This window comes from Botrytis byssoidea (assembly GCF_014898295.1).
Source record: "Botrytis byssoidea strain MUCL 94 chromosome Unknown BBYS_010, whole genome shotgun sequence".
Lineage (NCBI taxonomy): Eukaryota > Fungi > Ascomycota > Leotiomycetes > Helotiales > Sclerotiniaceae > Botrytis > Botrytis byssoidea.
The window spans coordinates 749002-773969 of NW_024065851.1; the positions used below are offsets into that span (position 1 = coordinate 749002).

General features: G+C 41.6%; 3 protein-coding genes across 3 annotated transcripts; 1 reads left to right on the forward strand and 2 right to left on the reverse strand.

The window, feature by feature from the left end:
• Positions 1-5744: 5744 nt before the first annotated feature.
• Positions 5745-8338, reverse strand: EAE97_005850 (uncharacterized protein). The gene is made up of 2 exons (XM_038876363.1): positions 7980-8338; positions 5745-7921 (listed from the first exon to the last, which is right to left on the reverse strand). The coding sequence occupies exons 1-2, from the start codon at positions 8097-8099 to the stop codon at positions 6539-6541; spliced, it is 1503 nt and encodes a 500-aa protein (XP_038732839.1). The 5' UTR covers positions 8100-8338; the 3' UTR covers positions 5745-6538.
• A 756-nt stretch (positions 8339-9094) lies between these two features.
• EAE97_005851 (uncharacterized protein) lies at positions 9095-10282 on the forward strand (the record flags this gene model as incomplete). The annotated part of the gene is made up of 2 exons (XM_038876364.1): positions 9095-10016; positions 10071-10282. 2 exons carry the CDS (start codon positions 9095-9097, stop codon positions 10280-10282), a joined length of 1134 nt encoding a protein of 377 aa, XP_038732840.1.
• A 4175-nt stretch (positions 10283-14457) lies between these two features.
• On the reverse strand, positions 14458-16225 carry EAE97_005852 (uncharacterized protein; the record flags this gene model as incomplete). Its single annotated transcript, XM_038876365.1, has 4 exons — positions 14458-14790; positions 14870-15161; positions 15228-16082; positions 16176-16225. The coding sequence occupies 4 exons, from the start codon at positions 16223-16225 to the stop codon at positions 14458-14460; spliced, it is 1530 nt and encodes a 509-aa protein (XP_038732841.1).
• Between the last annotated feature and the right edge of the window lie 8743 nt (positions 16226-24968).

The following is a 24968-nucleotide window of genomic DNA, read 5'->3' on the forward strand; positions in this document are numbered from 1 at the left end:
TAGTGATTTCCCACCGTTTCGCAGGTGTAACACTGGGTTGACGATGGATGAATGAGATGATGATGTGATGATGTGATGATATTAATGATATTAAGGCACCCAGGTAGTCCTCTGTAAATTAAGATATGATTATGATGGATGTGAGCGTTGGGTGCGGGCTGAATGCTGAATGCTGAATGCTGGGTGCTAGGTGCTAGGTGCTAGGCTGTTGACCATGGACTATTGACTGAATGTTGGGTATTGTATTGAGTAGGTGGGTGCTCATAATTCCCACATTCCCTGTACTTAGGTCCAAGGTCCTTGAGTCTTTGGGTCCTTGGGTGTAGATACTGTCTGTGTATGAATAAGGAATAGAGAAACTCTCGGTGTAGATATGTATGTATATACGGAGGAAATAGAAACTTGACATAAAAAATCGATAAATAAATATGAATCTTGAATAATTACTTACTATGATTTCCCAATCGATATTCCTTTCTTTTTCTTCTTCTTCTTCTTCTTCTTCTTCTTCTTCCCTTTCCTGCCTTTTCTTTTCCATATATGTATGTACTTGTACTGTACTGTAATGCAATGAATGCACTATCCTGTACTATCTTGTAAGTCGGTAAGTCGGTAAGTGGTAACTAAATCTTTTCTTTCTTCTTTCTTACCACAACTACAACCACAACCACAAATCTTTCCTTGATGATATGATATATCAACCCTTGAGATTAATAATAAAGACTCTTCACTTCTCTTCTCTCGTTCCGTTTTCTTCTCACACTTCTTCCAATTCCCAATTCCAACTTTCTCTGGGTCAGCCAAAACTTCTTTCTCAATCTCTCCAAAGTAATTTCCTTTTTGTTCATTTAGCGAGGGTGGATGGGATGGGACTCATGGGAGGGAGGTTCAAAGTGGTCAAAAAGGAGAAGGGCAAATGAAAAGCCCAGGGCTGTTGCTGAACGGAGCGGGAAACGTGAACACGGTAAGCCACGGCAAGCATTGGATTTGTGAAGTGGATGGATTTGTGATGGTAAAAAAGAAATGCATACTTGCACTATCTATACAAGCCCTTGACTTGGACACCCGTGAGATATGTGAATAGAAAATGGTGGCTGCTGGTTTGCTGGTGATGATGGTATGCTATGTATGGTATGGTTTGAACCTTTTGATATTCATACCACGCCGGAACCATAAGGGGAGGCGATGAATCAATGAAATAATGTGTAAACATACCTATAGAGAAATAGAGCAAGTTGTAAGAACACTATCGTATGATTCGAATCCAACTCAATAGCTGGCTAGCTTGCTGGTATCAAAGATTTGTTCGCGTTCGCTGCTGCGTCTAGGTACTCGTCTTCGGCTTGTGGATGGATATCAGATGGGAGAGGTGAAGGAGGTAATCGATCCGGAGATATATCGAATTTGATACTTCGAACTTTGGAAATGCAAAGTAGGTAGATAGGTAGATAGGTCTCAATGCAGAAGAACAAAAACAAGACTTTCTTTTACTTTTTTCCTTTCCTCTACTCTACATTACAATACAAGAGGATCACATAAACTTTTTATCAAATTCACCACCCCGAACACTTTGCATGAATCGTCCTGGGGATACAATATTACAATGACATCTATCTACCGAGTATTACCTCGATTCGCATGCGCACTCGAGAAACGAAAAGGGGGAGAGGAGAGGAGAAACAGGTTATTCCTTGATATATCAGACGAACAAAAGGAATCCCCCAGACGAGACAAGACGTCTTTCCTTCTAGAATTAGCATGACCATGCATTAACATCGATACCTTTCCAATCAATCAACCAACCAACCATCTGCGCGTCGCTTTCGCGTTTTCTCTGGCATAACACCACAAACCTTAACCCCCAGCTAGCCCATCCAACGGTGAGCGAGCGAGCGAACAAAAAGAAAAACATCTGACAGCCTTCTAGCTCGACGCACGCCAGACCCGCGAATGAGGGGGACCCTAGATGCGATGTCCTTCTTGGATGCATGATGTGGTTCCCTATGCATCCTCTCACAAGTGGCATAAACATCATCATCACTCGGAAAACTTTGTTTGTCTTTGCATTGACGTGGCATGCTCACATCCTGGAGAGGTACTGAGCTACTTACTAGGAAGGCTTCTAGGGAGGTAGTATACTAGTATGGTACAGTAGGTTTTCTTTGGATGGACCGTCTGTTCGTCTGTGAGTAAGTTAGTTAGCAGTCAACTCCGTGTACGAAGATTCGGATCATCATTGGTGACTGGATTCGTCCCTTGGATTTTCTCTCTGTCTGTCTGTCACTCACTCCCTCTCTAGGATCCCCCGGTGAGTAAACAAATCCCTCTCTTCATCTACCGGTACAGGTACAGGTCATTCAAGATTCTACCAGTAGTTGACATCGAATTTGTACACTGTACCGTACACAATGATACATACCAAAGGAAGAACCTTGAAGTCTCTTACTAACGAACCTAGTACTTACTCCATCCATCCATCCATCCATCCATCCATCCATCCTTCCATCCATCAAAAACGCGTTGTGAAGTCATCATTCATCATTCATCATCATCATCATCATCATCATCATCATCTACATCGGGAATTTTCCCTCAATTAATCTATCTTCTATCTTCTATATACTCCATAAACTCCAATCCTAAACTCTAAATCCTAAATTCCCATTCAAATATCAACAAGCAAGCCCAGCCACACATATATACACACTACATACATATATACACACTACATACATACACATACACACCACACCACATACAAATTATTACACAATATCTCTCTACACTCGTACCTCTCAAATATCCAAAATGATCATCCTCATCCTCATCTCAAATTCTCAACACATCCTCCATCTTCCATTCTCCACTACGCATCTATCTATCCGTCCATCCATCCATTTATTTAGTTACTGATATAAATATACTGGTAGAGTAAACAAAATACTCCATAACATCCCTCCCTACCCACCTCCCTACCCACCTCCCTATCCACCTATATCCTATCCCATCCCATCCCATCCATCTCCTGTTCTCCTTGATCTTCATTTTCGATTCTTGACTCTAGAAAGTCTTACTAACACAAAAAATAGTATAAGAAATAGTATATCGTAGAAATCAAAGATATGATATGATATAATATACGATAATAACCCCATATAGCATCATTCCATATATTAATACCTCAAATGTCAGGAATATAACTAAAATAATTTCAATTAGCATTTTTGATATTTCAATCTCGATTTTTTTTGATAATATTGTTATTCTGATTTCGATTTGATTTAAATAAAAAATTGATATTCTAATTTCAAAAATATATAGTATTCTGACATCAGATTGATATAATATTTTGACTTTAAAAATCATATTCTGATTATAATATAATATAAAATATATTAAATAATTATAAACTACAAATTTATAAATTTAAAATCTCTCTTTTAATCTTTTAAATTTATAAATTTCTTTTTTTCTTTTTTTCTTTTTATATTTTCCTTTTTTATTTTTCTTATTTTTCTTATATCGAAATTAAAAAAAAAGAAGAATATTTAAAAGATATATTAATAAAAATAAGGAATATAAAGTAAAATAAAGTTTGTTTAAGAAATAAAAGCTTTGAGATTCAATTTGAAATTAGAATCTAATTTCCTAATCTGATTAATTATAATTTGAATAGAAAATCCAAATTTTATATTATATTTAAATTAATATCACTTTTGAATCTGAAATTAGAATATTAATATCTTTATAAATTTGGATTAAACTAATACTTTTCAAATTGAGATCAAAATAATAATATTTTGAAAATCAAAATGACCTGAAATAGCATATATTAGACCCCAATTAGCACTTTTGACATTTGAGGTATTAATACATGGAATGATGCTATATGGGGTTATTACCATATAATATAATACCATGGAATCTATCTATCCCTCCATCTATCCATCCCAACTCTCCCATTAAACACCTCTCCCCCCCCCCCGCCTCTCTCTCTCTCCTTTCCCCGAAAATAAAAATCCGAAATCCAGACAAAAAAAGGATAAACCACCCATCCATCCCATCACAAATTCACAATACGCCAACCAAGCTATGACATGCATAAACACCGGAGATGAAGCATCAATCTTTTGCAAAACCGACGTAAAGAAATGCCCCTCCCTCTATGGGTACCGAGCGAGCGCCGGCTATGGTATGGTATCTCAGTATCTCAGTATAGTATGTGTTTGATGGATATTTTGTATGTAAGTATGGTAAGTATATATCATCAAGGTTTGATGGATGGGCTAGTTAGTATTAGTGTTTGCTTGATTGGTTGTTTGGATTTTGTTGTATATATAGACTATCTAGATATCTAGAGCTTGGATATTGGTATAGGGGGGTAGGTGAGTTGGGGGCAGGTAGGTAGATAGGTAGATAGGTATTTAAGATAGGATAGGATAGCTATTAGGTTATCTAGTAAATCAAATCGAATCAAGTCAAATCATATCACATCACAATACTATTTTATTAAGTAGGTACCTATTACCTATCACCTATCACCTATCACCTAGTAAATAGGTCCATAGATAGACAGACAGATAAGTTTCACTCTCATCATCATTTAGATATTCATTTCTATATTTATCTTCTATATAACAGAAAAATCACTAATTCGAATTCGAAAGCTGTACAATGGAAATAGAAACACTGAATCGGGTCTAAGACTTTATCTATCTAATTAGATATCAAACATATTCATATAAGATCTTACACACATATATATATAAAGAGTACTACAAACCACAAATACAACACCTCCACACATAGGTACCTCCCTAGATACTCTCTATATATACATATCAACACACCTAGCGCACCTGGCAAATCTACCAACCCCCCTCAAAACATTCTCTGAAACAAACTAGATATCCAATCAAACAGAACACCACTCACTGCACAGAAGACCCGAAGAATCCTTAAATTTCACTGAGTACTTCTTTTCTGATTTCTTTTGGATGTGTGTTGTTTCACTATAGAGATAGGTAGATATTTGGGTATTTTATTATATTATATCGTGTCATATTATATCAAAACTTGTTGGGTCAACATGAGAAGAGGATATGAAAGGAGCATAGAATAAGAACATCAGTATCACCAGCCAGGTAGGTACCTAGGTATCAATGTTCATCACCAGAATAACACCCAAGAATCACATACCAGTAACGTACCTACCTCCATAGATGATAGAATGCATCCCCCAGCCCCAAATCGAGTCACAAAAACCTCACATCTACACCTATCTGCACATATACACATATAAACATAAACATAAACATAAATCTAAATCTAAATAAACATCCCCATCTAAAAATCCATCCCCCATCCATCCATCCATCCATCCCCATCTATCCTCGGGAAGAACAAAACAAAACAAGAAGAAAAAAACCACACCAACACCAACAAGGAAAGATTCAGGTACCACGCACCCACCCCTTCCTCAACCACCTACCTTGTCAACGTCGTATTACTATTACATGCATGCATGTATGTATGCAATGTGCATCTGATCTGGGTACCTGCACCATTCCACTCCCCCTCCCCTCCCATTTCCACTCCATCTCCATCTCCTCGAAAACGACAAATCACGCGTTGGGATATACCTATACCTATACCTATACCTATACCTATACCTATACATACACATACACATACACATACACATACACATACACATACACATACACATACACATACACATACACATACACATACACATACACATACACATACATACACATACACATACACATACACATACACATACACATACACATACACATACACATACACATACACATACACATACATATAAAGAAAAAAGGTCCACGAAGAAGTCGAGTAAGCTTGCATAGGTATTGCATATAAAAAAGGTGCAAGGAGGATATACATTGTTTCAGCATAGGTATATCCCGATACGACGAACAAATCAAGTCAAATCAAATCTGATGATCATCATTCATTCATTCCCCCAGGCTATACTCTGTAAACTTCTAAAATCTTCGGACGGACACGCTGATGAGTGCGGAATCAACCTTGGAATGGTCAAGGTTGTGGCTTTGTGGGTTAATTTATATTACTGTAGAGTTTTATGCTGGAATTGCTTGATGGATGGATGGATGGATCGATTGATTGATTGATTACCTACCTGACTGACACTTGATTCTCCATAAAGTAGGTATCTAGATAATAAAAATGGTAATACCGATCTAACCGACCCGAGATATATTTGGCTCTGGGACATGAATCAGAGGTATATGAATTTAACTGCCAAGGTCGAAACTTTTGCATTGTTTGCTTCATTGTCTCATCTACCCGTACGATTGATATATATATATATTCAGGTTCACATCACAGCATCCGAAAAGCAGGTATCAAATGTCAAAGGTTGTGTACAAGGTTCATCGCTGTTTTCATCAAGCACGGGAGTTGCAAGGCAAAAGCTGGACTCGGCGAGATTGCAGATTACTGTGTTGCTTAAAACAATCTCCATCCGGGATTACATTTTAATGGAGATGTCATATACATCCAAACCTACTGCAAGTCCCGTCAATGCAGAGGCATAAAGTAGTAATATCCCCATAGCTTGGAGATTGCTGACAAATAAAGTTGGGATGGTCAGGTTGACGAGTCCTGTAAGTAAATTCGCAGCCAAGAAGATGGCCAGACCATTTCTGTTAAATGCTTCAAGGACTCGACTGGTTGAGAGTTCATAATTCTCCTTTTCCGTCTTCGCATCCGTGCTTTTATGAGCCGCTGGGGAGAATATCGTTTCCACCAAACAAAACGCAGTCAATTGTGAGCAATTGAAAGCTGAAACCCATAGGAAATATGGAAAGTTCGCAAGACGGCGTGATACACTTAATGCCAATCCATATTTGTAGTTTGTGGTGAACAAGTAGAGGGCAATCCACACTCCTGACCATGTACCCATTTGCATCAAGAGGCGTTTTCTCTGAGCAGCAGGACCTCCGGTCGGTATGGAATTGCGTGGTAATACGAACATCCCAGCTGCTTGACCAGCCAGAAATATTGCGAGATAGCCAAAGAAACTAAAGATTCCTTCACGGTTCTTCGAAAATAGATCTGTTCTTGGAGCTGTGAGTATGAAAGCTTTGAGGCTGGTATATTCGAGTGTAACTTGATACAAGGAGCCGAGGATTATGGCCAACAGGGCGTATGACGGGATGAGCTGAAACGCGGACTGAAATATCGCTACGAATGGAGGAATGAATGCAAGGGTAAAGAAGAAATTCCAGTGAACTCCATATTCAGTAACATGCTCCGCATAGTCCAATCCTTTAACACTGTACAAACGTATGATTCCAAGAACAATCAATGGCAGTGAATGGCGTATCGAGTTGTATAAGCGTGTGCTGAGCTTCGTTGTTCGGCCAGCATTCTGTTCTTTGAGTATCGGACGGGCGCCTACAAGACCACCAGAAAATACAAAAGATCCTACTCCCATATCCATTAACGACGTTCCCCAGTTTTCTACCTTGGCAAACCTCCGTGGGAAAATTCTGAAATCGACAGCAAGTATAGCTATACAAGTGATGACCATCATTGCCCCTCTATAGATGGTGAGGAAAGGCTTCTTCGGAAGGGGACTCAATTCGTCTGAAGGTTTTGCTTTTAATTGTGTGATTCTTGATTTCTTTTGTGTAGTCTTTTGTATGGTCTTCTGCGGTGGGATTGCATATAGTAATGGAACTGGCGCAAGCAGTAAGAGATTCAAGATGAGGGGCATATCTGCGTAGACAGAAATCGCGAGAAGAATAGCTCCGACATTGAGAAGGAAGTCGACAGCGAAAGCAATTGGAGTATATGGTGCGAAAAATTGCTGGCGGCTCTGTAAAGCCGACCAAAGGATAACTGCGACCTGTTTTAGTAAGTCAGCTCGCTGTGCAATAATAATTGTTTCCATTGCTCAGACATACTGGAGCGACAGCAGTAACCATATTGATTTCTCCAATTCCTCCACCTGTCAAATTTGACACGAAATCCTCCTTCAAGCTTTTGTAACTTGCAGCCATAGCTGCTTCAGCTGCCCGCGACATACTGGTAACGCTGGGCTCGTAATGTCAATTGAATGAGAAGGTCAAAACTGTGTTATAATTTTTGATGAGGCCAGACAATCCAACGCAATGTGGCTACGACAGCCCCGCCGCTCGGTTCACCAAACGCAATCACCTCACCCTTCCGACTTCACAACTTGTAAGACAAATTCTTTCCTCGTATCTTCCAGCGAAGATTTCCAATGATTTGAGTGCATCCAGTCTCGATGAAAACCATGATTTTTGTTTCTGAAGAACTTAGCATCCAGGGAAACCGAGAGAAAGTTCTGACCGGTTTAGATCCCTAATGCACAGCCACCTCAAACACTTACTTTATAATTCTTTCTTTTCCAATGAGATGTCTCGCGGATATTTGAAACAACTTCTTTCTTTCAAGAATTGTCAATCATTCTGGTGACTTATCTTCTTCAAAACCACTCATGAATGTACATTTCAAACCACACCCGGCCTATCAGGTCATGTGTGATTGAGACACACCCGCGGTTCGGTTCAACGGAGTTGCTCTCGAAAGCCTGTGGCTACCCAGTGTTGAGAAGGTCTCGGGTCCCCATGGGAACTTACATACTTTGGCGATACAGATGTCCCCATAGTTACAAGCGGCTTTGATGTTATGAAGTTGAGTAGGGAGACTCACGGGATGTTATGATTCAGACATTCTGTAACTCGTTTCCTTTCAAAGTGAGTGGATGACGTCTCATGTGAGCAAAGGCAGGTATGAGAAAAGCACTCCATATCTTTTGATTTCCATTAGATCATATAGTACACAAGTTATTCAGCCAGCTTTCTGTTGGGATTCTTTTTGCACCCCATCAATCAATAGAAGTGATATCTTTTGACATCACAAAAGCGATCAACCATAAGCACTTGCATTTAAACTTGCTATTTCTCTACTCGATACATTTAGTCGTTTCTAACAAAGTTTCTGCTTTCTTCTCGGGTGTTTCTTCAAGTATTATCCGAAGTAAGCCCAGTCTACCATGCCGGAGATCTTTCGCCCGCGGAATAAGAAGCTGCAGCACCCCGAATTGCATCGGCAATCTGCGCGAAATCGTGAGCGTGAGCGTAGCGTTCCATCCCAGGGCGTTGGGTTCATATCCCCGCTCGCACAACTCCCCAGCCCCAGCCTAGTGGCAGCACGAGCTTATGCCTCACAATGCCAAAAACCAATCGGCTGGATATCTGACGCGTGGTCGCGGCAAAATAGCTTAATTCGAGCACAGCAAACCCCCAGGAGGCACTCTACAACGGTGACCCTGGCGAAACACACAACTTTCCTGGACAAGGCATCTTCAAGTATACCCTCCTCCAATTCGTCATCTTCGCAGATGGTTCAAGGAGTTCTACTCGCCAACGAGAAGATGGAACAATCTAAAGCTTGTCTCAATATTCGATCAAAAGAATCAGCTGATTTCAGCATCTCTGATACTAGGCGGCATTCTGAAACTCCAGCTTCTTCCACTTCAACACACCATGTCCCATTCGAGTATACCCATGACCGCTTGCAGACTTGGGGTCACGTTTATTTTGGAAATGTTATCACAGCTGATGCTTTCGTCAATGCAGTCAGTCTGAGGCGACCAAGCCTGGAAATGATAAAAGAACAGGATATGCATGAGTCCTTTAGAATGTCGAATCAGGTGATAATACGTGCTAGAGTATCACCTAGAGAAATTGAACGCAAGCCCTTTTGGATTCAAAGAGAAGTTGACATTCGATTATTACGAGACGGCATACCGATTCCTCAGTCCAATCAGGATCATCCACGGAATTCGACAATCGTAAGAAGGTCCAGCAGGCTTCGACGGTTATCTTTGCAGCAGATTTCCATTCCAAATCGACGCGGGACCGCGGACCATATCAGACGCCAGATCAATTCCAATCACGGGGCAGTACCGATCCGTAAGTGTCTTCTTTATAATGAAAAGTTATACCATGACTAATAATCCATTCCAGATATTGAATATGCTTTGCATTATCTCCCAGTTTTGGCCGCTCTGATGCTATCAGGGCACATTCGTAAAGGTGATTCCATTGATCTTCCTTTACCCAGCCCGGAAGCATGGGTTGATACAATCGCCTATGTTTATACCGGGCAAGGAGAAATCACACTGGCTATGAAGGAAAACATTTTATTTCTAGCTGGTATGGTAGAAAGTGAAGGCTGATACTCTCACGCGGGTCTCACAAACCAGGGGAGAACGGGACTACGATCCGATCGGACACAGCCTATGGTTGGAATATCTCAAACGGATCCTTAGAGGGTACATGTCGGGATTTCATGCATGGCTGCGTGTGTTTGGTCCAGGCCACGTGGTGCATTGGTGCGGTACTATTAAGGATATCACGCCGTGCATTTAATGGAGGAAGCCTAGTGACGACACTTCCGTTCAGGATCTACAGCTTCTTATCAAAATGCGACAGTAAGCACTTTATTGCGATCTACGACACTCTATACTTGAAACAGGATAAACTCATTTCCTTCAATACTACTCACACCTGATCTATTGAAGCTTCATGGGGGAATAATTGGTTTTGATCGTCGACGGAGGGAATTTCAATTACTCCGTAACATGATTGAACAACTGGGACAGAGATTTCATGCGCGACCATTTTCTCATGTCGCATGGATGAATTACATGACGCTATTGACGGCCAAGGTACATAACTATGAGCAAGGATTATTAAAATCTCAGTTTTTGACCATTGACCGAGAAAGGCGCGATAAGGAAGGAATTCAGGATTTTTGACTTGAAATGTCGAGTCATGAAGCCGTGAATCGGCAAATTCACATTTTTTTCGGCTAGATAATGGTGCTTGATTGACCGAACAGCCGATGGCTCTCTTAGCAGGTCTTGTCTTTCCAATGACCTAATTTAATCTTCAAAGGCCTCGTATGTTCTGCTGATTTTCTTGAACAATTCGTATGAAGAGGATCCAATCGATGCGCATACCATGATATTCAAATCGAACTAGTGGATGATTTGATTTTGAAAGCCTTGCCCTCGGCATTGATCTAGTTGCAGTCGGCCCAATTACTTAATCCCCATCTGGTTTGATCATCTATAATACCCTGCCGCGTCTAAAGACCGTGAAGATTTAATATGCCCCAAAAGCCTTGAAATTATGGTGTTACCATCCTTACTAGTACATCAGTATGCTTCATTTTAACCGCAAATGTCGACAGCTAGGTAGATGACTGCCTCGCAGAATGTACCTACACAAGCGCCTCAATATCAGCAAAAAAACTGTGCCAAAAACGTTTTCTCCACAAATTCCTTCCCTATTCAAATAGTTTCCCACAAATTCCCTGTATTTACATCCACTAGACAAACATCTTAGACGAGATAGACCATGGTAGCATCCTGCTTTCCATCACCAACAGTTGTGACATATGCAGACCACGCCAGAAATGATACATCGTCTCCACAAACCCTTATTACTTCTGAGTTTAACAAATAGCTTCAGCATTCTTTAATCTTCTTGATGAAAGATTTTCAAGTGCTTCCCCAGATCACACGTATTCTCATAGGAAGCACATGTAACCCATAGACGCCATCCATGCAGGTCCATCCGATTCAAGCTCGTTACCTAAGATTTTAACAGTCCTAAAAAAAGTTCTTCTTGCCTGTGCATCGATCTTCGCGTGCTAATCCTCAATCAACATACTGTCGCTGTTGAGATAATTTATAAAAACCTCATGCTTCAAGAATCCCCAATTTGCCCCAAAAATAAGCCAAATCCAGAGTGTGCCCCCATTTCTCCACCTTCTCCAATCTTATCGGATCATATGTCATGATTTCGTCATATTGATCCAAGGCTTTTCATTTACGGACAGATAAAGCCAAACATGTGAATATGACATGCTGCATTCTCTTCATCTATCTCACCTAATATTTAACCCCTATCAACATCAAAGACACAAAAACAATGAATTTTATCCAGAGCTTCTGAAATTTTCACGGTGCGTCTCGATTTCCTTATTTGGATTCTCTTCACTCATTCTTACGAGGCTCGAACATTACCTATCTACACCAGCCGAATTTTGATATAGCCTGAACCTCGCTTCCTTGCACTCTTCCCCCCCCCCCAACTCCACTTACCTACTTCCCGATAATATCACACTTTGGACACAACGTATATGAAATTTCGCTGCATCCATAACCTCAATATACTCACATGGCAATTACTCAAATTACAACTCGGCCCCACAATCAGAACGGGCAATCACCTCCATCATTCATTCATTATCTCATCCAACCCTTTCTTCGGTCCCGGGCCTGATAAATGTTCTTCTTGGCGACCAACATCCGATCTTATGGGAAACATCATCCACTGACTAAAAGGGTATCTAGATGCCGAGTGACATTCGGATGTAATGTATGTAATTGCATGAGAGATTTGCCGATTGCAACGCAAGATACCTTTTCTCCCATTTCTCCGTTTTCCGTGAACCCTCGCATGTTCTGGATGTTCATGAAGTCCCGAGCGCATACCGGTTTGGCTGGCACACTCCGTCTTACCATGCATATACCGATTGAAATGAGGAATGTAAGAACTGTATATCCAACATGGTCCTAGGTGATTCCACTCCTGTTTCTCCGTTTGTCGATCATGATTGCTAGACGCAACGCGAGGCAATCGGGAAGTGCTATTACATACAAAGAAATCCTACAACATGCACACCGTATGTATGCTTGAAGATACCTATGTGATTCTTCAATCACTTATCCACCTCAGTCCAGAACATAATTCGAGACCACATAAATACCTGGGTAATCACTCAATACCCCAGCGCCATTTCTTCCACACAAATCACAACCCCCTAACCGCACCACCCTTCCCCTGTCATACATTGCATATGCATGCATAGTGCATAAACGTTACAACGGCTATGGATGATGAACACCTGTCTGGTCTGAACATCTTTCCACCTTTTATTGGAATCTTCTCAAAACGTCTTTCCAGTTCCGCACATCGCATCATCTTTTCCCAGTCGAACATTCTGCCTTTCCCTTTCAGTCCGGAATCCAGATCCATCAAAACTCAACGCATCATTAAGCAAATGAAATACCCACCTCCCCACCATCTGGGTAACTTCCGATTAGAGACGCCAAGGCCAAGGAATATGCTATTGTCATTCAAGCATATGCAGGTTAGCAGTACACATATATGCATATGCGTTACACATCCACAACTCTTCAAACCTGCCTCCTTCATTATCTAACCGTTTCATCCCAACTTGCCTTGCGTTTTTTTCTCTGGCTTGCCGGATGTGGTAGAGTCTGGCACCTGGCTTTGCTGATCGGTCAGGCCGAATGTCCTTCCAATAGTCATCTCTTACCAAAGAATGAACGCACAAGGTACTTATGTACATACGAGACGGTGAAATATGGTGTTGGTTTTTGTGCGATTTTCTATAGGGTGCGGAATGAGTATGGAATAAAATTGGGCCAAGAGGTATGGGCTCTTAATAGGTTGGGTTTCACACGCATCTTCAGTCGCCAGTTAATGTCAAGTTTGAACAAACGAATGATAATTTGATATTGAAGATCCAAACTATATGCTTGCAGCTTCCGAGTCTCCTATACAGACCATCTCATCTTATCGCATCCATATGCTATTGAGGTAATTATCTTTCTATTCTACATGATTTGATTAGATCAGATTAGATCACTGTCATGATGTCTTTATTTCCATGACCAAAAATTATTTTCTCATAGATCCTATTCCCATTTTGATTGTGGACCTCTGTATGAGAGTCTTTCCTCCTTCGAATCCGTCCAGATAATTAAGTAAGAAGGAAAAGAAAAATGAAATGAAGATATCGGAAAAGATTTTTTTCTTTTTCGAGACCGTCCTTAAAGCCCATCACCCCGACACTTTTGTAGACCAATTTTCCATCCTAGTAAATAAACGGGAAATGAAGAAAATATCAAATTTGGAATGAATAACATAGAAACAACATATAAATAGAAAGAAAAATAAACAAATTCTGAGGTGTGGGATGTGCGTATGTACATCGATATCCTAAAGCAGCTACCAAGTCTTCTCATCTCTTTTCAAGAAAAGTAAGTGAAAGATAAACTCCAAAAACAAATGCAAGAATATGTTGTGTGTAGAAACCAATAACCCAGTTAATCTTTTCAATCACCAATATGCTGAATGCACGAGCGCGTACGCCGGCCGGAAATGTGAAGAAACGTTGAAACAATAAGACAACGCATGTAAATGACAAACAGTAGGAAAGTGAACGCCCCCAGGACAATGCTGCACTAGCGTCTCAGGGGGGGGGTCCTTTCCTACAACTGCCTCATCAGGAAATTAATGAGAAAGAAAGACATCAATCATCATCATCATGGGAATCATTTGCATCGTAAGAAGCATCGGAAGCGGAGTCGAGATTACTTTCATCGAAGAAAGGCTCTTGGTACTCATCGTCCGAATGGGGGTAAGGGTCAGGCTCCAGGTCCAGCGCGCAGCTCGACTTTTCCGATAAGGAGGTGTGGTGAGAGCTCTCGATAATTTCGGGTGCTTCCCTTTGCACTTCGTCTTTATAGCGGACGATACTCTGATGGTTGCCCGGTGGAAGTGTGACGCTTTCGCTGCGGCGTGCTCGAGGACTCATACGATGGCTATCATTGGCGTCTCCGTCTGCACGACTACCCCACGAAGTCTGTACAAGGATTGTTAGTATCTAAAATTGAATTGGAGCCCAAAGAGGGAAAACATGTGAGAGCGGAGTACTAGCTTACCATCCGAAGTGTCAGCAGTGCATATAATTTAATCCACCCATGGAAGTATCCAAAAAGAATAGAGATCGGAAGAAATCCAATATCTTTCGGTTCTCGAATGAAGAGGCCGATCAACTTCACGACTTTCGTTACAAGCATGAAAACCAATTGGGCAATCACTGCAATCATCTGATTCTGTGGGGACCAAGATGCAGTAGCCTTGAATGAGAGGTAGATGATGAGAGGATCAAAAGCGAAGGACAATGAGGTAAAGGTGGCAATATGCAGAGCATAGACACACCATGGTTGTTGACTGTACGCAGAGATGATCAGCACAAAAATTCACCTCGTGACCTGACAAAAAAGGGCTCCGACTTACTGCCAAACATGTCTTTCCGTAACCAAACTAGTATAGTTGCTTCTCCAATTGCTACGAGCCCACCTCGAGCATTGGTACAAGTACTTGAAATTGTTCTCGAGTGTCGTTTCGATTTCACACTCTCGGTTGTATTGAATCCATGTCGACCATTGATTTGCGACAAGCCATCTCGTGACAAAGTTATCATCATCCGCATTGAGTTGATACTGACCCCATCTCTCTGTTTTAAATCCATCCAAGAAAAGAGGACTCTGCAGAATCTCGGACCTGAATGCGCAAGTTCGCCCAGACATGCAGGAGGTTCCACCATCAATACCATGGGTTGCCGAAATTTCAAAGTTGCGTCTTTCAATATAAGCAGCTCCAAGCCAATTGAATGCACGTTCGGCAAAGGTGCCGTTGCGTACTCGCTTGACTCGCTGACATGGCCCAACACCACCAATCTTTGCATTCTCGAAGGGTGCAAGTAACCAGGGTAGTATTGTTCTTGGCCACGTGACATCATCGTCTGCCATTACCAAGATGCGCGTCTTCACTTCTGGAATAACCTCGCATACTTGAATACGCTTGTTTGCAATTGGCGCACAGTAAACGCTGACGTTGTTAGCTTCCAAATCCTTGGAAAAGCGCCGGAGCTTTTCGTATTTGTCGGCTGTAGTGACGAGGATAAGCTCGGCTGGTTGACATGCGAGGATGCTCTGCAGAGAATCTCTTAATTCGTCGAAATTATTATGGATCGTAGGTATTATGACGCTCACATCTTTCGATGTGAAAGAAGGATTTGATGGTATTGGGACTGTTCTGTATACCCAATGGCTGATAGTATTGACAATAAATCTGACATAACGATGGAGCCTGTTTGTTCCCACAATTAGTCTTCGACCTGTGTGGCGCAGGAACAGGAATAGAAGCAGGGTAGGCGAGACTGAGAGATTTTACTAAGCTTACCATAGTATTAAGAAGGCCCATTGCCATATATCGAGACTAGGCAAAGCCATTCTTGCTACTTAAGATTAAAGTAATAGAGTATGGAGCAAAAGAGAACGAGGAGCTTCTTTTAGACAAGATCCACGGAGGTCAAGTGAGGAACGGGTTCAACGTCACACGGGATCAGTTGAGGAGGTTTTGTAATTCGCAAGTTATAGGCGGAAGAAGTGGCAAACCGAATTGGGCGTGTAAGACTCGTATATGTTTCAATCAAGACAACCGGGGAATAGAAGTCTTTTATGATGAGGTCGAAAAAAGGGCTTATGGAGGTGGGCGGCTTTGACCCGATTTGATATGATATTGTGAAGAATTTTATAGAAGACCCGTAACACATATATGATAGGATTTCGTCAATTTTCAAAATTTCTTCAAAGGGGGTGGACTGCAACGTATAGAAACAAGATTGGGCCAGTGTCTTCGATGTTGGTCAAATGATGCCGGTATATGTCGTGGAGGGAAAGGACGTGGAATGGAGGTCTTGAGGGCAGTTTGTGGTGGTGGTGATGCGCGAAAACGGAGGAGTCGTAAGAGGAGGACTGAGCTTGGGTTGTTCGAGATGTTTGCCCGTCAGATCAGGTAGAAATAATTCTTCGTATCTCAGAAAAATTAAGGGAGAAAATCTTCTTTCTTTGGGAGGAATAGTGATTTCACTGGAATCCAGCCATGAAAATCCTCAAATTGTGGTAAAAGGATATGGTATGTATGTATGGTAGTTCTTTATTTTGTTTGCTCCCAAAGACCAAAATACAAAAAAACTTTTCCCAAGAAACCTGCCAATATATGTTCAAGCAACCAACGAAGGACAAAGACGAAGAGATCACCAAACGACTGTCATCCTCGTGTACCTGAGTTCGATTGGATCAAATATACAGTTGCGAGGAGCCAGTTCCCTGAAACAAGAATGACACACTACCACAATAGAAGAGAAAGACGATGAGATGTCATACTGCTTCGAAGGTGGACATCAGGGTCTGGACGAGGTCTATATATGACTGAGCCAACAAGTAGACCACACGGCTGGACCCGAGCAGTTATAAATTTTCCCTCTTGTCCTTGTCTTCTACTACATAGAAAATCAAGCGTTAGCAATTATTAGGAAGACTGGGACGGATGCATCAAGGAATCAGGGATCGAGATGGGTAGAGTGGATCAAAATCTGGAGACAAATAGCAGCGCTTGTTCTGCGAGCATTGAGCGAAATGTGCGCCTGGTGTGCCATTTAAGCCGTTTGAGCCATCCATGAATTTGATGAGAATGAGCAATTCGAGCCATGAGAGCTATTTAGTACCAGAACTGGTCTGGGTCTGTAAAGCTCTTGGGATCTACTTGTACAATCTGGGTATTTTACTGGGGGTGGGGTGGGGAGAAGAGTTGTTGGATGATTGTTTTGGGAAGGCAGGAAAAAGTGTACCAGAATTTCACAAACAAATAATCCTCGGAATAATATGTATTTCGTACAGAGTAGTAGTAGTCACTAGTTAGTAAGTTACTTCGTAGTCTAGTCTAGTCCGTCCGGCTATCTAGCTTGCTAGTCGATTAATCTTTTTAGTCGACTTTCCTTCCCCTTCATCAGTTGTTGGATTACACTCGGTTCAGTAACGCTTGCCGGGTGCCACTTTTTGGCAATAACGGAGGGGGAAGGGATGAAATGAATCCAATCGTATACCCTCTCACTCGATATGTAAGACTACAAGAATTTAAAATAATTAAAACTGGACCTCAAGCGCGTGTGGTGGGCATTGTGGATGAGGATGAATGAATGTTGGTGGTGGAGTAGAGTCCTGTGGGTGGTGTGCGCTAGGTGGATTGTCCAGCAAGTAGGGGTGGTCTAAAATGCTTAGGGTCTGCATAGGTTCAGGATACCTTGAAAAGTAGTATGGAAAAACGGAACAAAATATGCATATTGTACATCAATATCTGATATGGTATGTACTTAAGGAAAGGGAAGTCGAGCGATTCTGTATGATTAATTCCTCGACGCAGTTTCGCATTTGTTGCAAGCTTGGACGGCCAATGGTTATCTCACTATCTCACCGGAGGTGATTGTAACAATTATCATAAGATACGAGTCAAATTGATATTATCTTCAGCCTGAATTCATAGCCAAATCTTGTCAGTTCCTATCTTTCCGCTTTCTATGGATCGTCGACTTGAATAGAATCACCTAGGTATAAAGAACCTAGGTACAAATGTACCTACGAAAAGTAGAGGAACAAGATGCCTGTCTATGACCTATAATATGCCTGCTCTTATGCTTGCTAAATTGCCTATACAAATTCACACTAGTTATCTATCTCGTCAGTGTTTGCTGGTTGGTCTATCCTTTGCGCAATTGTGGTCTACTAGGGTATTTTTTAAACGAGAACACATCGGCCGCTGCAGGCGCCTGCTTTCGGAAAACTTAACCCTCTTAAAAAAGACACCTGCGACACTTTCATCAATATTAGCGAATATGATCCGAAGCTTCATATACTTCTCCAGTGTTTCTACAGGGAAGTGTCAACGACGAGGCGTTTCGGATGGTGGAATTTGGTCAACCTCCACGGCTCTAACTGTCTCTAAGTTTGTCACCTCGAATGCAACTGCCAAAAGGTGGCCGTAGTTCGATCTCAAGCTCTAGAGACCAGGGTATCACGGCATGAAAATGATGAGCATAATTGAACCCTTCCCTCTTCGCGTCCGCAATGAGGGGCAATTTGGTGGAAATGATGGTCATAGAGTTTGTAGAGCCGAATGCTACAGATATCAAATCGAAACACTCGCAATCATACGTCGAGGGAGAAGCTTAGTGAAAATTCGGAGCCATCACGAGCTAGGGATGACCATCTAATAGATGTCAGCTATCGATAACTTTGACACAATCCGGAAAAGGTGCTCGTGGCGAAGCTATCACTACTCAAATCATTCACATCATGTGTTGTGGTTACCATTCATCAACTTCAAGGTTATAGCTAGTTGTTCTCCATGTCGTTCTTTTCCCCCCATTTTGACTTGATGCAATGTGATCTCTCCATTACCCATAGCTTAGTTTAGGTTAGCCAAGCAAATCCTGATCCTTTCGATATGTGAGGTACTGTACGGATCATTGTCCGAGCCTCCAGTAGATATTAAAGTCGATTGTTCCGACGGTTTCGTTGTCTCGGAGTAACAAATATCCTGAACATGCTTGCCAAATGCTTGATCTATGCTTCAACGTCTTTTTATCCCTCCTCTGATTGTATGTTATACGATACCCCAGTTATTCAATGTCAAAACCAATACGAAGCTCGAAAGCGATGTTTATTCTTCTTATTTACGCATTTGCCGCCTTCATATCATTTAATTCCGCATCAGTCGTGCATCCCGAGTCTAAATCCAATCTAATACACCATTTTATTAATGGATTAGCTGATTAGGAGAAACCGAGAGATATGGGATAGACTAGATGACTCGTTGGACGTCCGTGGCACAAATAACATTATTATTTATTTCCATTTTGGCAGGCAAGGGCCGTGGATAGGTAGATTATTTGGCACAGACAAAGTGAGACAAGACCAATTGATTGAGCGGGGTTGGATACCTTGGTAAGCTTGGTTAACCATGAATTTCGCGAGATAATTATTCTATATGCTGACTACAAATTTAAAAAATGCTAAGAATAGTGGACACTATGGTCGAGGCCGAGTCCGTGAGTTCAAGCGCGCAAAGAGTGTGGAGAAATTGAGAACAAATCTAACAAATAGACTGATTCTTTTATTGATGTCGAATTGCCATTGGCGAAAGAATCCTGCGTGTTGTCTTGGATGGATATCGTTAGCAAACACTACCTAGTTACATACTCTTTGTACGTACTGCTGTCAACTACGGTACGTACCGTTGTAGCTAGTAGTATTAGTCAAGATCTGATGATTTCGGTGGTAGGTCTACATTATTTCGGCATCTCGTGAGGACTTGTGGCTCGACTTCGTATTTTTTTCCCGTATAGCAATAGGATAGGAAGATATAGCTTTGAGGTGGCTGGGGATTCTACTATGATTTACTACTGCTCCTGTACATACGTCTAATGCTAACACTACTGTACTTCCCTATCTATGACCATTCACTCTCATCACCTGGCCGATTGACCGAAGATTAACAGAGTGACTTTCAAAACTATCATGCAACATCTGTCTTCCACTCCAGATAACGAGATGACCCGCCACAAAAATTCTAGATGAGCTCTGGCACTTTCTATTTTCTATGTTACCAGAGGTTGTCTTTGAATCTGGGTACGGAAGCATGAACTCTGCCTCCCCGAGTGATATGACATGGGAAGCGACATATTCCCATGTACCTTTAATATTGTTGTCATGTACAATGTACACATACTGCAGAAAGTATCCATCTTTGTAAGTTGGGGATACTACAACGGGACGGCAGTGAACACCTGGTGGCATGTGCTGTTCTCAACTGGCCTATCTAGGATGAATGATCTTGCTTCCTCCACCCTCCATCATCAATGCATCGTAGCATCATCCACTCCTTGGCTGATGCTTAAACTCAGGATGTTTAGATTTTGACACTTTGAGAAAGCTGCTCAAATCGACTAGTGTAGTATGTACATGATCTAGAGCTACAAGCTTCATCCATGCATCGTTGATCCTCATCATCATCATCATCTGCATGTCAACGAGCAATGTGCGGAAATACATTTGGAATCCTTTCCAAGTGGGATGAGCGGAGAGAAATCCGCCAAGGGACCACAACAAACTAACAGGCGCCAGCAAGGCGAAGACGAAGGGATCGAGGTAGGAACACGGTAATCACGATTATGATTCTGACTGACAGCCTTGCTTGCTGTGCGCCATCTTGTAGCATCATCGTCGCGTACGCAATGAAAATGGGGCTGAGGTGAAGAATTTTGCAAATGTTGCAGGAAGTATCCAGTAGACCAGTACGAATGCGAAAGTATGTACATAAACTTTCTCGAACCCTCAACCCTGAGGTGAGGAATATCCTTGATACTCCAAGATAAGGTAATGGAAGGTCACCATGATCCATTACGAAAGGGCCTCAAGTCCGTGATCTGCACTTGATTAGTTCCCATTTTTATTTCCTCGACCAGCATATTTCGTCAACAATTATACTTTCAAATTGCGTCTTTTTCGGGAGGGTTCGTAAAAGAGAAACGGAGGCAAGCTCCAACTTCATGCAAGTGATCGATAGAGAAAACTCTCTCTTCCTAGTACATCTCCTTGCCGTCATCATCAAAACAAGGGAGACGAGAAATATTACAAAAAAGTCCCCAGTGTTTGAACGCCCAAACATGGACAGAATCAGGTGAAGGACCCGAGCACGGCCATTGAGTTCATGCAACTTATCCTAGGTACATTGCATTCTCTCCCGTACAAATACACATATATGTCGTAGTTTTCCGAGAGTATATAGATGTCCGATGTGAAGACTCACGGCTCACTCTTTTCATATGTGACTGTACTACCTTGAGAATGTTTCGTACCGTTGCACTCTCGGAAATACTGCAAAGATTGGATCTACATTGGGCAGGTGACTGGGTATTAGATGGTGGGGAGTGGCACTATTGTGTGATAGTGGCTTCGACGGACGTTGGACATTGCATGGAAAGGAATAAATTCCCCGACTCAGTGATACATTCGTTGTGTTGAACGGCCGACCGAATTATACGTGAAAATATGCAAAATTGCGAGGTTGGAAAGCATGAAGAATTTTTTGCATGCATTATTATTATGGTAGTATCTGCAATAAGCGGCCCTCAAATATGACTACTTGATAGATCAATGTTGAAATAAGGTACATAGATATTAGAAATTATCATGAGACAGCTTGCGTCGTCTTTAGCATTTGCTAGGTACTTAAAATGAGATGTACATATGTACTTCCGTTCAGAGTTTGTTTCAATTGTCCCGGTTTAGGCAATTCATGGCCGGTAGATTTCGATCGTCCAGTCGCTTTTCGGCTCTTACGGACCTAGGTATATTAGGTGTAGGTGTAGGTGTAGTAGATGACTGGGTTTTGAATTTTGAATGATACATACATACCTACCTCGCTAGATACATATCACGTATGTATTGTAGATACTTTACCTACTCCAGACTTCCGCATAAATCTGTGACGACGTACTCCATATCTGCCGGCATCACTCCTCCTGTATATGATTGACCACACTAACTTACGATAACTCTTCTCGCTGCTTGTTCCTACTGATCAAGTTCCATATTCAAACACGCCCCTTCATCACGCAGTCCAGACAAACGAAGGTATAGGATTAGAAGCGGATATTTGACCACGACAGAGCATGCGACCGACATGAATGGGTGACTTGGCCGTTTGAGAATGGTCCGTTGCAGTACTTCCCCGTATCGGAGAAAATGGGAAAACGGGCGGTCCTTATCCACCATCTATCCATCCACCAACGCACTTCCGAGGTGAATCGCCACGACCACGACGGCCACCATCAAATGAAGGGGTCACTATCAGCCTCATTCTCTCATGTACAGTATATCCATTTCTACTTGTGTACGTAGCCACATGTTTGACCAACCGAAGTGGTTAATAATAGATAGAACTGTGTTGTCAACTTGAAGGAAGATGGATGAGTTATGATTTGATGAGTTGATGAGTTGGATGAATTGAATGAATCTTTATTCAATGGACTCAATCCAGTTCTTCTCCATACCGTAAAGTGTACACGCTTCTATTCCCTTCTTCTCCTACCTGTACGAAGTACATAACACATAACATAATCATCAACCATGTCGAGATCTTCATTGCTGGTACCCACTTCCGACAATTTTTTTTCTTCTTCATCCTCCAGACCTTCCTTCACACAGTACACACACAGACATAGCCGGCCATAAGTAGGTTCAACCTAACATAAAGCACCAATGATCTCAGTCTTTACAATCATCACATTTCATACTTAACCACTGGTCCTAACCTAACCTATGGCTCTTGACCATGACCATGACCATGACCTTGGTTTTTATTTTTTTTGTCTTTAAAGAGCTAAACTCCCACTTTCTCAAAACGATTGAAGCCATCATCTTGTCTTGTATCGTTTCCAATTACAATTTTCATCGCTTATTATTCATGCTGCCATGAAACCAGCCAACCAGCCAACCAGCCATCCAGCCAACCAGCCATCCAGCCATCCAGCCATCCAGCCATCCAGCCAACATTCTCAAAGCACAGTACGCATTCGGGAAAGCCGGACACAACGTCAATGAGTAAGTGATGAGTGAGCAACAAAAAGTCGGAGTCTCGGCCGATTGAGTCTCTGGAGTCTGGGCAAACGCTGGGTATGATGGTATGAAGAATACCTGTGAGGTATATCTGTAAGGCTTGGTACCGTACATTACGAAGTACGATTAATTAACTCCGCTACACTTACTCTCATTGCTTTACCAGATATCTCTTACGCTACTATCCATACGTATAGAATTACACAATAACTACACAGCACAGGACAGGACAGTAGCAACGAACGCGTCCACATTGCTCTAGAGTGGGCGGAAGATGTTGATGGCTTGGGGCGGGGCTTGGAGGGATTTGGCTTAGATGATGATTAGAAAGTTGGATGGCTTTGAAGAAAAGAAAGAAAGCGACGTATGAAAGCCCTCCAAATTCTCTTTTCGATCATCAATACTGCGCCGCATCAGGTATGCTGAAAATGCAAATGATTAAGATTGATTTGATTGAAGGAGGCTGATTTATTGTCTGTTTCGATTCCAAATTGCCATACGGTTTATTACTGTTATCATTATCATTATTTATCATTATTATCATTATTATCATTATTTTATGGTCAAACGGATGGATTACTTTTAAAACCTCTCTTATCAATATTCACTCACTCACTCACTCACTCACTCACTCACACACACTCTCTCTCTCTATCTAATCCCAAACCCAAAACCCCAAACCCAATCCAACAAATCCAACAATCAATCTTCACTCTTGCTTCACTCAAAACACACTACATCATACAAGCAAATCATACTTCAACCCAATTTTCAATCCATCTCCTTCTTTCCTTACCTAACCTTGGAACCCTCTTGATTTAATCATATTACAAACTACAAACATCGACGTCAACATCAACAACAACAACAACATCAACATCGACACCGACACCGACACCGACACCAGCTTCAATACCAACGATTCAACTAAAACTCAAGCAAATTTATAGGTATTGACATTTTATTATCTACATACATATATACATACGTACATACATACATTCATACGTACATTCATACACACATTCATCCATCCATACATCCATCCATACATCCATCCATACATCCACCCATACATCCACCCATACATACATATTGGTACAACCAAAAAATCAAAGGGGTTATCGTTATCGCAAATCCCGAACCCGATTCACCGATTACATTCCAACCCCATTCCGGATTTGCGCAAAGGGGCGGTCGGCGGTCTGGCTCTGGCTCTGGCTCTGGCTCTGGCTCTGGCTCTGGCTCTGGCTCTGGCTCTGCTTCTCGTTCGTTCTCCTTCTGGTTTTGTATCGTGCATCAATCAATCAATCTTTATTCACTTGATTTGTATTGTATTGTACAACATTCATTCTGCAGAGCAGTAATGCAAAGTAGATGATATATAGTGTCTCTGTAAAGGGACTCGAGAGTTGTGTCTCTTTTGATTTTAATTTGTGTTAGTTATTGCTATTGCCTGCTATTTATCGTTGTTTTTGTTATTGCTTTTGTGCTCTCACCGTACCCAATCGAAACA

Bases quoted from the DNA above. Each gene is read 5' to 3' on its own strand.
- EAE97_005850 (XM_038876363.1), bottom strand. From the start codon at position 8,099: ATGTCGCGGGCAGCTGAAGCAGCTATGGCTGCAAGTTACAAAAGCTTG. The intron at 7,922-7,979 runs GTATGTCTGAGC...TTACTAAAACAG, and splicing joins TGGTTACTGCTGTCGCTCCA to GTCGCAGTTATCCTTTGGTC.